The sequence below is a fragment of the Symphodus melops genome (assembly GCF_947650265.1).
Source record: "Symphodus melops genome assembly, chromosome: 16".
Classification (NCBI taxonomy): domain Eukaryota; kingdom Metazoa; phylum Chordata; class Actinopteri; order Labriformes; family Labridae; genus Symphodus; species Symphodus melops.
The window spans coordinates 455,103-467,014 of record NC_136706.1 but is presented as its reverse complement, the minus strand read 5'-3'; the positions used below and the strand labels follow the sequence as shown (position 1 = coordinate 467,014).

At 49.9% G+C, this 11,912-nt stretch overlaps 1 protein-coding gene across 1 annotated transcript; it reads left to right on the top strand.

Annotated features, from left to right (window-relative positions):
* The first annotated feature begins 326 nt into the window (after positions 1-326).
* dmgdh (dimethylglycine dehydrogenase) lies at positions 327-11,855 on the top strand. Its single transcript, XM_079365039.1, has 16 exons — positions 327-610; positions 917-1,085; positions 1,901-1,999; positions 2,092-2,256; positions 2,367-2,571; positions 6,904-7,152; positions 7,262-7,460; positions 7,536-7,705; positions 7,844-7,997; positions 8,453-8,618; positions 8,720-8,850; positions 10,026-10,243; positions 10,348-10,505; positions 10,575-10,634; positions 10,719-10,853; positions 11,183-11,855. Exons 1-16 carry the CDS (start codon positions 489-491, stop codon positions 11,393-11,395), a joined length of 2,613 nt encoding a protein of 870 aa, XP_079221165.1. The 5' UTR covers positions 327-488; the 3' UTR covers positions 11,396-11,855.
* Positions 11,856-11,912: the final 57 nt, after the last annotated feature.

Below are 11,912 nucleotides of genomic sequence, written 5' to 3'. Positions count from 1 at the left end.
GTTTGGATTGACTGTCTGGCCCATCTTCTGTACATCCGGGTATTTCTTGCATACTCAAAATTGCCTACTATGATTGTGGATCATACTATACTCAAAGTGACGTCATATTTAGTATGTAGTATGACAGTAGGGCTGCTTATGGACACAGCCGAAGTCTTACATGTTGCAGAAAGAAAACCAGCCAATGAGCTTTCTTTGAATGTGTCTTTCAATAGATGCATAAAGTCATTTTAAACATCTAAACCACTGACAGGTGTTTGGGATTAAGTGACCTGGATTTCAGAGTGTGGCACTCAAACAGTTAACTTGGCTCCTGTTGATCCGGGTAAAGTTGCGTCCTGACTCGGTCCTCAGACTGTGGGCGGGTCCACGCGGCTGTCAGTGTAAAAGAGGGATAAGTAAGTACACAGGCAGTGCAGGGGTCCAGTGAGAGAGGGAGAGAGAGAGGGAGGGGGCAGCTTACACTTCATGTAGAGTTAGTTTAAAACATGTCGCGGATATTAAACTTAATTAAGGTGCACGTGCGCAGGGATCTGTCCGCGTGCAGAGGCATCGCGCGGCTTCCTTTAAGGACGATCTGCTGCTCCTCCAGGAAACGAGCCGAGGAGAGGTGAGTGATGCGCGTGACACTTTATCAAACATGTTTTTATCACAGATGTCCGACATATGAAGCTCTGATGCAGTTATTCTGCACAGCTGCATGCATGTGTGTCTGCGCACAGCTTCTGGGGACTCTGAGTTCACACATGGTCAACATGGAGACAACTTCTCTGGTTGCAGATATATTCAAGGCACTTTGTAAACACACAGCTGAGGTGCTGTGTTGCATGTTGTAGCCCACCTGTTGCTCCTTCTCCACCTGTGCTCTCTCTCTCTCTCTCTCTCTCTCTCTCTCTCTGTCTCTCTCTCTCTTTAGTGATGCATCCACAGTTTTGGGGAAGAGGTGGAAGGACACAGCAGAAACCGTCATCATCGGAGGGGGATGTGTGGGGGTCAGCGTGGCCTATCACCTGGCCAAAGGTGGCATGAAGGATGTGGTGCTGCTGGAGAAGTCTGACCTGACTGCTGGATCCACCTGGCACGCCGTGCGTCCCACAGAGTCTGCACCACACATGTCCACATGTCCCTTTGTTAGAGAGACAGGACAGAGAGAGAAATGACATATCGACTTCATACCCAGACCGCCGCCGCCGCCGCCTGCCTTAACAACTAGAGCGTCTGTACATTGAGCGTACTAACCACTAAGCCACCAGCGCCCCAGTTTAAACACTTCAGCAGCTAAAACTGCTTTTTATCTGGATGTTCTCGTCTGGATTTGTCTCCTTGAATTTTCAGAAAATGATTTTTTTTTAAATAGGGCATTCAGCAGTTAAATTCCATTAATCTCCTGTTATTTTGTCCCTTCAGGCTCCCCGTAGATCGTGGTCCTCAGTGTCTCCCTGTACTTATTTAGTGTATATTATGTAGTCTTGACCCACTGACACACAGGCGCTCCTCTGTGAAGCTATGAGTGCATGTTTGACGTGTCAGAGGCCCGGCGTGCTCTCACTCAGGTCGCCGTCTCACGCCGCCGTGGATGTGTGGGAGGAGCTATCCCAGCAGCCTTTAGCTAAATGTAATTAAAGCTGAGACATTTAGTCGACAGCAGCTGTCATAGAAGTGGACAGGCTCCGCCTCCAACGCTGTATCCATTCTACCAAACATCCACGAGCGTTACTCCTTGTTCAATAAAGCGTGCATGGGGAATTTTCTACTCTGATATAATCTTGTGCTGTGGCTCAGTGGTAGAGTCGGTCGTCTCTCCAAAAGGTCTGGGGTTCGATTCCCGGCTCCTGCAGCCACTCTGCAGAGTAAAGAAGTAAACGAGCTGAAGTCCATTTTAGTGTTCTGTGTTTTTCAGGCTGGTTTGACGACATATTACCATCCCGGCATCAACCTGAAGAAAGTCCACTATGACAGCATCAAGCTGTACGAGAGCCTGGAGGCTGAGACGGGACAGGTGAGGCGCTCTGCTCATCTTTTTATTATTTTTAATGTGGACGAGTCGTGGTTTTCTGGTGGTAAATGTGCGTTATGGCGTTTACTCGTCAGGCGGTGGGCTTTCATCAGCCCGGCAGCGTCCGCATCGCTGCGACTCCGGCTCGGGTGGATGAGATGAAGTACCAGATGACGCGCACACACTGGCACGTGACGGAGCAGTACTTGATCGGACCGGAGAAAGTTCACGAGCTTTTCCCTCTGCTTGACGCCAACAAGGTAAGAACGCCGAACACGTGGCCACACACATCGGCGGTCTGGGTTCACCTCTTGACCTGAGGTCGTTCTCCTTCTCTGTGATGAATCACGGCGCCTCTGTCTTGGTCCAGGTGTTGGCGGGTCTGTACACGCCAGGAGACGGGCACATCGACCCGTACTCTCTGACCATGGCTCTGGCTGCTGGCGCTCGCATGTACGGCGCTCAAATCTACAACCCGGCGCCCGTCTCTGGCCTCACCCCGACGGCTGATGGGAAGTGGGACGTCCAGACTCCTCATGGAACCATCCGGGCGAACCGCATTGTCAACGCAACAGGTCTGTACCTGCGACGGCGCTCGTCTATGTCACCTTTAACAGAAGCAGCCAATCAAATCAAGCAGGACGCTTTTCCTGCCTTTCCGGTCGGAGCAAATCAACAGCGAGAGCTCTGCGTTTACTCAGATCGCCATCTTGGTTTACGTTGTCCCCCAGATACACATGCAGCCCTGAAGGTTACTGAACCCCAGTCCACTCACGTTCACACTCCTCTGCTCAAGCTGCACTCACCTGTGTGCCCTGCATCGTTGTGTTAGCACGCTAATGTTAGCACGCTAATGGTAGCACTCTTTAGCTAGCTGCTAGCTTCATGTAAACTGACACAGAATCATCCAATAATCAGTGAGTATGTTCTTCTTCTTCTTGACTCAAACAGCTTTTATACACAAGGGGAGGAGCCATGTAAACACAGCTCTGACAACAACACAGCCAGCAGGACTCCAGCTTCTCCCTCACTGGAGACAGTCAGGACTCACACACACATTCACACACACTGGAGTTATGAGATATTGATGACGAACATGTCGATCATTCTTCCGACACGGCTCAGGACTTAATCTTCAGTATTTTCAGTCTGTTTTTTAAAGTTAAACTTCGATGTAACTCTGCTGTGTTGTTATATTGGCTGCTTTCAGACTGAAGCGGTCACTGCTCCATAAATGTTATCTGTGGACGCTCTGCAGCAGCAGACCTTTGCCCCCCCTGGACCACCTCTCAGAGAGTCCAGAGTGAGGTTTAGCTTTGAACCGGGTCGTTCCAGTTCTGGGAGGATTTTATTGGCTCCTTCCATCTCTTGCTGCGTTTGCCTATTTGTTTGGCAAAGGTTCAGGAATCCTCTTCTGTAGAGGAAGTTGTGTAACATGTGGGTCATTTATATTTCTTCTGCATAATTAATCAGGGTGGACTGGAGTCGAGGGCTGTGAAGTTGAAACGCTTCTTCGACAAACCTCGCTGCACGCTCTCGAGCACTGAGGTGTGAAAAGCATCGTGAAAACTTTGCAGGACGAGTTTCTCGTCACGCTCGTTCACGTCCTCCTGCTCCGTATTTTCTCCCAAAGTTTGCACATTCTGCACTCCGGTTGAGGCCAGTTTTATCATGGCTCATGTTGGCCCGTCGCCTTCACTGTGTCCAGCAGCCAATCCAAACAAGCCAGCAGTTCACATTTCATCCAATCTCCAAGCAGCAGCACATGCACACCTCCTGACATACTTTTCTCTTCCATTAAGCTGCTTTTTGGATCCTCAGACTGTAACGTGTGCGTCACATAAAATATCTGTGTTTGGTTGCACCGATCGTTTCTCCCAGTCGGATCTGTGAACTTGATCCGCTCACATTCACACAAACGGGACAGCGACAGCCGTTGCTTCTTCTTCTGTCTGTGTGATTTACAGTTTTGAAATAGTTTCTGCTTCTCTGCGGGCTGCAGAAACGACTCTCATGAGACACCAGTGAGCTGAAATCAACCCCCCCCCCAAACAAACAAAACAACAGCAACCTCAGCATTTCAAGACATGTGTTGTTCTCGGACCCGTTTCCCTGAGTGAAACTTTCTCTTCACTCTTTCTCGGCCCTTTTTTTAAAGATGCATACTTCACCCCTCCCTTTCTTCCCCCCCCCCAACCCACAGACCTGAACCAGGACCTCGACTGCCTCCCACTGCTTTTTTTTAATTCTGTGATTGTTGAAACTTACGGCGCTGCATCGTGCAGGCCGGACGCTCTCTGCCAATCAGGGACCCCCGCTGAGTCTAAATCAAGGTTAAAGGTCATGTTGGCTGGAGTGTGAGCGCTCTGGATCCACATTAAGACAACCCAGCAGAGTATCAACAGGATTTGTTGTTTCTGTGAGATTGTTGAGTCCAGTCATCAGCACCCCGAGGTCGCCCAGTGAATCAGCCCTTTGTGCACACATGGAGGTAAACATGCTCTCTGACGTCCAGCTGCTGCCTCAGCTCCCTGAAACCTTATCTGGATGTTGTGTGTGTTTGCACCCCCCCCCCCCTTTCTCCCCCCACCATCTGAAATAGTTCCCATATAATGCACTTACAGAATATAAATAGATTTTTTTTTTTGCAATGCTAAATGGCTGCAAACAATTCCACACGTTAACACTCCGGCTTTAACTGGTCTGAGGTTTTGTGCAGACGTGTTTGTGAGGTCTCACTCCTCCTCACGGTCCACGACACAGAAGTTTCACCTTTAACCTACTTAGAGCTCGCTGCCTGTTTTCTCTTAACGTCACAAATTATGGAAAATCCACTTCACCATGTGTCTCTAGTCTGTCTACAAACCCTGCCTGCTCCACGTCTCAGAAAATGTGTGCTCAAACAGGCCGTTTATGGAGATTTTCCCTTCATGACATCACAAAGGGCAGTAGCCCCTCCCCCAGGTGGGTGACACTCCCACAGCTAGGTGTTTGTTCTGCCCTCTGAGTCTGCCTTCTCACCGTAAACAATAGGACATGGAGCCAGAAAGCAGTGAGTACACCCGAGCCCTTCCAGAGAGGGGGCGTGGTCAGACACAGCTCATTTACATATTTAAAGCTACAGACACAGAAACAGCCTGTTCTGAGCAGGGCTGAACTAGAGGGGTTTATAGATTGTATGTGACCAGCGTTGAAAATGTTTTTGGCTGAAATATTTTTAGTCAGCATGTTTGAAGAGTCCTAAAGTCGCAAACGAATCTGTTCAATAATCTCACACAGCTGTGGTAGATTTACAGAAAGTCCCTGCTGCCTGTGACGGACTCAGACAAACACCTCGAGCTTTAAAAGAAAGCTGTCTCATAGCCCGACTTTGTTTTATGTCCTTAATCTTAAATCTCTCGTGGTTATCTCAGAAGCTAAACTTTTGAGGACTTTCTGGGGAAAACAAAAAAAACAAACAGCTTCTGTTACATCGTGAACATTTCTGCTCGTCCCTGAGGCGACATGCTGCGATAAGAAAAATATAATCCGCTGTTCTGTCAGACGCGTCCGATGTTACATGACGGTATGGCTGCAGGCAATGCCACAGAGCTGTTTGAGTACAGGCATGCAGTGAACCAGATCGATGCTCTGAGCAGGCGCCCGATTCTCCTCAGCAATCTTTGAGCTCATTTCAAATGTCTTCTTCTGCTGCTCTGATTCTTTGTAGCTGAAAAAAACAAACTTCTCTTCATGGAGTTATTTGCTGTGTCTAATTAAAACACTTTACATGTTCTCGTCACTCTCTGATTCGACTCCTGATTGGTCGAGGAGGTTCGCTCGCTCGGTACAGAGCGTCCTGTTTTTTAGCACGTTCTGTTTGCGAGGGGGAAAAAAAAAAGATTGAGTGCTGCAGGCGAGGGGCGTCGCAGAGGGAGGAAGTTCTCACTCACAAACAGAATCATTCATCAGACCGTGTGCGCCCACCAGGACACATAAAGTTTATAACAGGGCCAATAAAACACGGAGGTGACAGAACAAAATGTTACAGACACGTCGAGAGGTGGACGGACACGAGGAACACTAACAGGGCTGAGTGGTGTCTTAAAGTCGGGCTTCTTTTTTTCAGATTCAGGTTCAAACTGTCTTTAGGTCCTGACAGAAATTAATAACTCAGGTTCTCTGAAAAAGGAACAAAGTAAATCCATCATCTGGATCAGTTTGTAAGTCTGTAAAAACTTCAACCAATGTCTGCCATGAGGTACCAATCTGATGAACCAATCACAGGCCTCCCTGTCTCCCTGCTCTCTGATGAACCAATCACAGGCCTCCCTGTCTCCCTGCTCTCTGATGAACCAATCACAGCCTCCCTGTCTCCCTGATGAACCAATCACAGGCCTCCCTGTCTCCCTGATGAACCAATCACCGGCCTCCCTGTCTCCCTGCTCTCTGATGAACCAATCACAGCCTCCCTGTCTCCCTGATGAACCAATCACAGGCCTCCCTGTCTCCCTGATGAACCAATCACAGGCCTCCCTGTCTCCCTGATGAACCAATCACAGGCCTCCCTGTCTCCCTGCTCTCTGATGAACCAATCACAGCCTCCCTGTCTCCCTGCTCTCTGATGAACCAATCACAGCCTCCCTGTCTCCCTGCTCTCTGATGAACCAATCACAGGCCTCCCTGTCTCCCTGCTCTCTGATGAACCAATCACAGCCTCCCTGTCTCCCTGCTCTCTGATGAACCAATCACAGCCTCCCTGTCTCCCTGCTCTCTGATGAACCAATCACAGGCCTCCCTGTCTCCCTGGGTTTTGATCAATGGAATATAATATTTCTCCTGTAAATATCATGTTGTATCGCCTCGGCCGACCTCTACGTGATCTCTCTCTCTCTTTTTTAATTTGTTCCCTCTGTTGTGTTTTTCAGGTTTCTGGGCGCGGGAGGTGGGCAAGCTGATCGGGTTCGACCACCCCACCATCCCAGTGCATCACCAGTACGTGGTGACGGCCACGGTCCCCGAGGTGAAGGCTCGGAAGACGGAGCTGCCCGTCATCAGGGACCTGGAGGGGTCGTACTACCTGCGTCAGGAGAGAGACGGTCTGCTGTTCGGCCCGTATGAAAAGATGGAGAAGATGGTGCTGCAGGACTCGTGGGTCAGAGACGGCGTGCCGCCAGGTCTGCGTGCACGTTCAAAACGCCGTTGTTGTTGTTGTTGTTGTTGTTGTTGTTGTTGTTGTTGTTGTTGTCTTCCTGTGCCTGAGAGTCCGAGCTGCTCTGTCTGAAGGTTTCGGGAAGGAGCTGTTTGAGTCGGACCTGGACCGGATCATGGAACACGTGGAGATGGCGATGGAGATGGTCCCCGTGCTCAAGACTGCTGACATCATCAACATTGTGTCTGGACCAATCACGTACACCCCTGACCTGCTGCCCATGGTCGGACCACACCAGGGAGCGAGGAACTACTGGTGCGCCATCGGCTTCGGGTACGTGTTCGCACCTCCGTCGACGTTTTTCCACTTTTGATTGACGGCGAGACTCGTAACTCGGACTTTCTCCAGGTACGGCGTCATCCACGCCGGCGGGATCGGTAAGTTCCTGAGCGACTGGATCAGGACCGGAGAGCCTCCCTACGACCTGATCGAGTGCGACCCGAACCGGTACGGCACCTGGGCGGACATACCGTTCATGTGCGCTAAAGCTCGAGAATCCTACGGCTTCAACAACGTGGGTAAGAAGAACACGAGACCGCCACACGTGTGTGTGTGTGTGTGTGTGTGTGTGTGTGTCGCTCCTCTGTTTACTCTCTCTCTCTCTCTCTCTCTCTCTCTCTCTCTCTCTCTCTCTCTCTCTCTCTCTCTCTCTTCAGTCGGTTACCCCAAAGAGGAGCGCTTCGCCGGCCGACCGACCTGCCGGACGAGCGGCGTTTACGAGCTGCTGAAGGACAAAGCGTCGATGGGCTTTCATGCAGGCTGGGAACAACCTCACTGGTTCTACAAACCCGGAGATGAAGTCGGATACAAGTGAGACTCCTGGTCAGGAGAGGGCGTGTCCCATCCAGAGAAACTTGTTTTGGCGTGCGGCGTCCGTCAGGGTCACGGCTCAAAGTGTTGCTGGAGCTTTTTGACCTCTTAAATCAGAGCAGTCACAGAAGTGTTGGGCGTCTTACCTCCTGCTCCTTTATCGTCAGTTTGTGTACACTGCAGGGAGTAAACGCTGCTCACTGATTGGCCGACAGGAAGTGTAAACGTTAACTCTGTTTTGGTTAGTTTGGACGTTACAAACGTGAGATCACACAGCCAACGCTTTTTATACTGACATCAGCACTCCACGCACGCCATCCACCGCTTCACCGAGCAGAACAATGCTCGCCTTTCTGCCTTCACATCGGTTTGGCATTATGTAATTAAACCAATAAAAACTCGTTAACGATCGGCGTTTGTAAATAAAGCGTCCTTTGTTTGTGTGTCGTGGTCAGTCCCAGTTTCAAACGCACCAACTGGTTCGCGCCCGTCGGCAGAGAGTGCAAGCTGGTGATGGAGAAGGTCGGCGTGATCGACCTGACGCCGTTTGGGAAATTCACCGTGAAGGGGAAGGACTCGCACAAGCTGCTGGACCGCCTGTTTGCCAACACCATGCCCAAGGTAGAGGACGCCTTCACGGGGCCGTTAGCGCCACGCCACGCCACAAACGTGTCAGACGCTTCGTAACCCTCATCGTCAACTTTGACCTTTTGTGTTTTCAGGTGGGTCTCACTAACATCAGCCACATGTTGACGCCCGCTGGGAGAGTCTTCGCCGAGGTGACCATCACCCAGCAGGCTCCGGGAGAGTTCATGCTCATCACGGGCTCGGGCTCGGAACGCCATGACCTCAGGTGAACCTGTCAGCTTGACTCCTCCATTCAGGATCGTTCATTAACGGTCGGTGTTGTTTACTTCCTGTTTCCACCGCACAGCGAGGGTGTCAGGGTCGAGCCGAGAAACTTTTTTTTTTTTTTTTTTCTCGATGTGACTCGATAACGGGACACTGTGACTTGATGTGACTTGATAACGGGACACTGTGACTCGATACGACTCAATAACGGGACACTGTGACTCGAGAACGGGACACTGTGACTCGATACGACTCGATAACGGGACACTGTGACTCGATGTGACTCGATAACGTGACACTGTGACTCGATGTGACTCGATAACGTGACACTGTGACTTGATAACGGGACACTGTGACTCGATACGACTCAATAACGGGACACTGTGACTCGAGAACGGGACACTGTGACTCGATACGACTCGATAATGGGACACTGTGACTCGATAAAACTCGATAACGGGACTTTGTGACTCGATACGACTCGATAACGGGACACTGTGACTCGATGTGACTCGATAACGTGACACTGTGACTCGATAACGGGACACTGTGACTCGATGTGACTCGATAACGTGACACTGTGACTCGATAACGGGACACTGTGACTCGATGTGACTCGATAACGGGACACTGTGACTCGATACGACTCAATAACGGGACACTGTGACTCGATACGACTCGATAACGTGACACTGTGACTCGAGAACGGGACACTGTGACTCGATGTGACTTGATAACGGGACACTGTGACTCGGGTGGAGCTGCAGGTGGATACAAGTCAGTGATTGGACGTGACTCAAAGCAGCAACATTTCATCCTCAGGTCTCTCCGTCAGACTCGAAGAGAGACTCGAGAGACTCGAGCTCTGCTCAGAGTTCAACTCAGAGTAACTAAAAACCTCTCTGCAGCTGTTGACTCCACGCCCCTCCCTCTGCTCCAATCAGGACGCAGCACACTCAAACACTTCTCTTTCACAAACTCTCCCCGGCACAGAACCATTTCAGGCTACATGGCGCCCTCTAGTGGAGAGCAGAAGAAGGGTCAGTCATTCTGTGACAGCAGCTGGAGGAAACAAAGTGACCTTGTTTGACCTTGTGTCTCAATGAATACCAGCCGACAGTCAGACGTGATGATACGATGTGCTTGATGATTTTATCGGTGTCGGTTTGAACTCAGGTGGATCGAGGACGAAGCGGCAAACGGCGGTTACGACGTCGACATCAGCAACGTCACCGACGGTTTGGGCGTGCTCGGCATCGCCGGACCGAACTCGCGCAGAGTTCTCCAGAAACTGACGGACGAGGACATGAGCGACGCGGGCTTCAAGTTTCTGCACTGCAAGTCCATCCAGCTGGCGGGGCTTCCAGTCCGAGCCATCCGGATCTCCTACACAGGTACCGAACACCTGCTGGAGGGAACCCGCAATTTAACCCTTCGTTTGCTGTTTGTAAAGGAAGGTGTCCCGTCTACTCACGCATCATGTTTCGTCTGCGTTCAGGTGAGCTCGGCTGGGAGTTGTACATAGAGCAGAAAAACATGGCCGCCGTGTACCAGGCCATGATGGAGGCGGGACAAGATGAAGGAATCGACAACTTCGGGACCTACGCCATGAACTCGCTCCGACTGGAGAAGGGCTTCAGAGGCTGGGGAGCCGAGGTGAGCTGAGACGGCTGTTTCCTCCCTCTTCTGGATTTAATAATCAATAACACAAACTTTTCTTTCCAGATGAACTGTGACACCAACCCCCTGGAGGCCGGACTGGATTATTTCATCAAACTGAACAAGGTGTGTGTTCGCTCTCGGGTCAACGACCTGACTCTGTGATGTAAACGTTCACATCCTGATTTTATAACGTCTGTGTTCGTTCAGCCGGCCGACTTCATCGGCAAAGCGGCTCTCCAGGAGATCAAAGCGAAAGGCGTGCGGAGGAAGCTCTCGTACATCACGCTCGACACGGACGACATCGACCCCGAGGGCAACGAGACGGTGTGGCACAACGGCAAGGTAAACACGCCGTCTCTGTTCTCCCCACAGACGGCACACACGTCAAATATTTGTATTGATTTTTTTTTTTTCTATTTCTGGGAAGGAAGGGAAACAGAAACAGATGTGTTAAAGTTCTGACAGTAAAACAAGACAATCAACAGCCAGAAAACATCGAGTGGGAATGATAGAAAGAAAACAAACAAAAAAAAAAAAAACCCTCTAATAATAAAAAAATAAATATATAATGAAACAATAAATAGACAGAATCAGTAACTGGGGGAGGGGAGGGGAGTCGTTCAGGTCGGACCGATGGTAAGAAAATGATTCTCCCCGTCTGAACCCATCAGGTTGTTGGAAACACGACGTCTGGAGCGTACAGTTACAGCACCCAGCAGAGCCTGGCGTTCGCCTACCTGCCTCTGGACCTCTGCTCTGTGGGTCAGAAGGTCCAGGTGGAGCTGCTGGGGAGGAAGTACTCGGCCATGGTCAGCCAGGAGCCGCTAGTCCTCACCGAGCCCACCAGGACCCGGCTGCAGAAGAAGGCCAAGAGCAAAGCCTAAACCGGGAGGAGGATTCAAAGTCTTATTGGAGAAACGACAGTGAACTGTTACGCACGCTGCTTCATCTTCCTGCCGTCTCTTCAGAAGGAAGGTTAAAAAAAGGGAAGTCTTATGAATGTTTTTTTGAGCGACAGGGAAACAAGAACGTTGACGTTGCTGCGAGTAATCGTCTCTCTGTGATTCCATGAATGGACGTCGATGTTTTTATGGTTCAAAAGTTGAATTTTGTGTAAAAAAAAAACCAAAAACAAATGTTGGATGCTTGAAACAGAAATTACTTTTTGGGTTTGAGTTTAATAAAATAACGAGGTGCTTCAGTTTACATCGAGTGTATGAATCGTTAACCAGAGGCGACACTTGTACAAAGAAACTTTTATAAATTGTTATTTAGTGAAACTTGTCATGAAATTGGTTTACATTAATACCTTCTTAATAATAAAGCATTGCACTCAGTCTGGTATTTAATGTTTTTATGTCCTATATACTTTAAGGACCAATCAGAGAGCTGCTTCTTCCT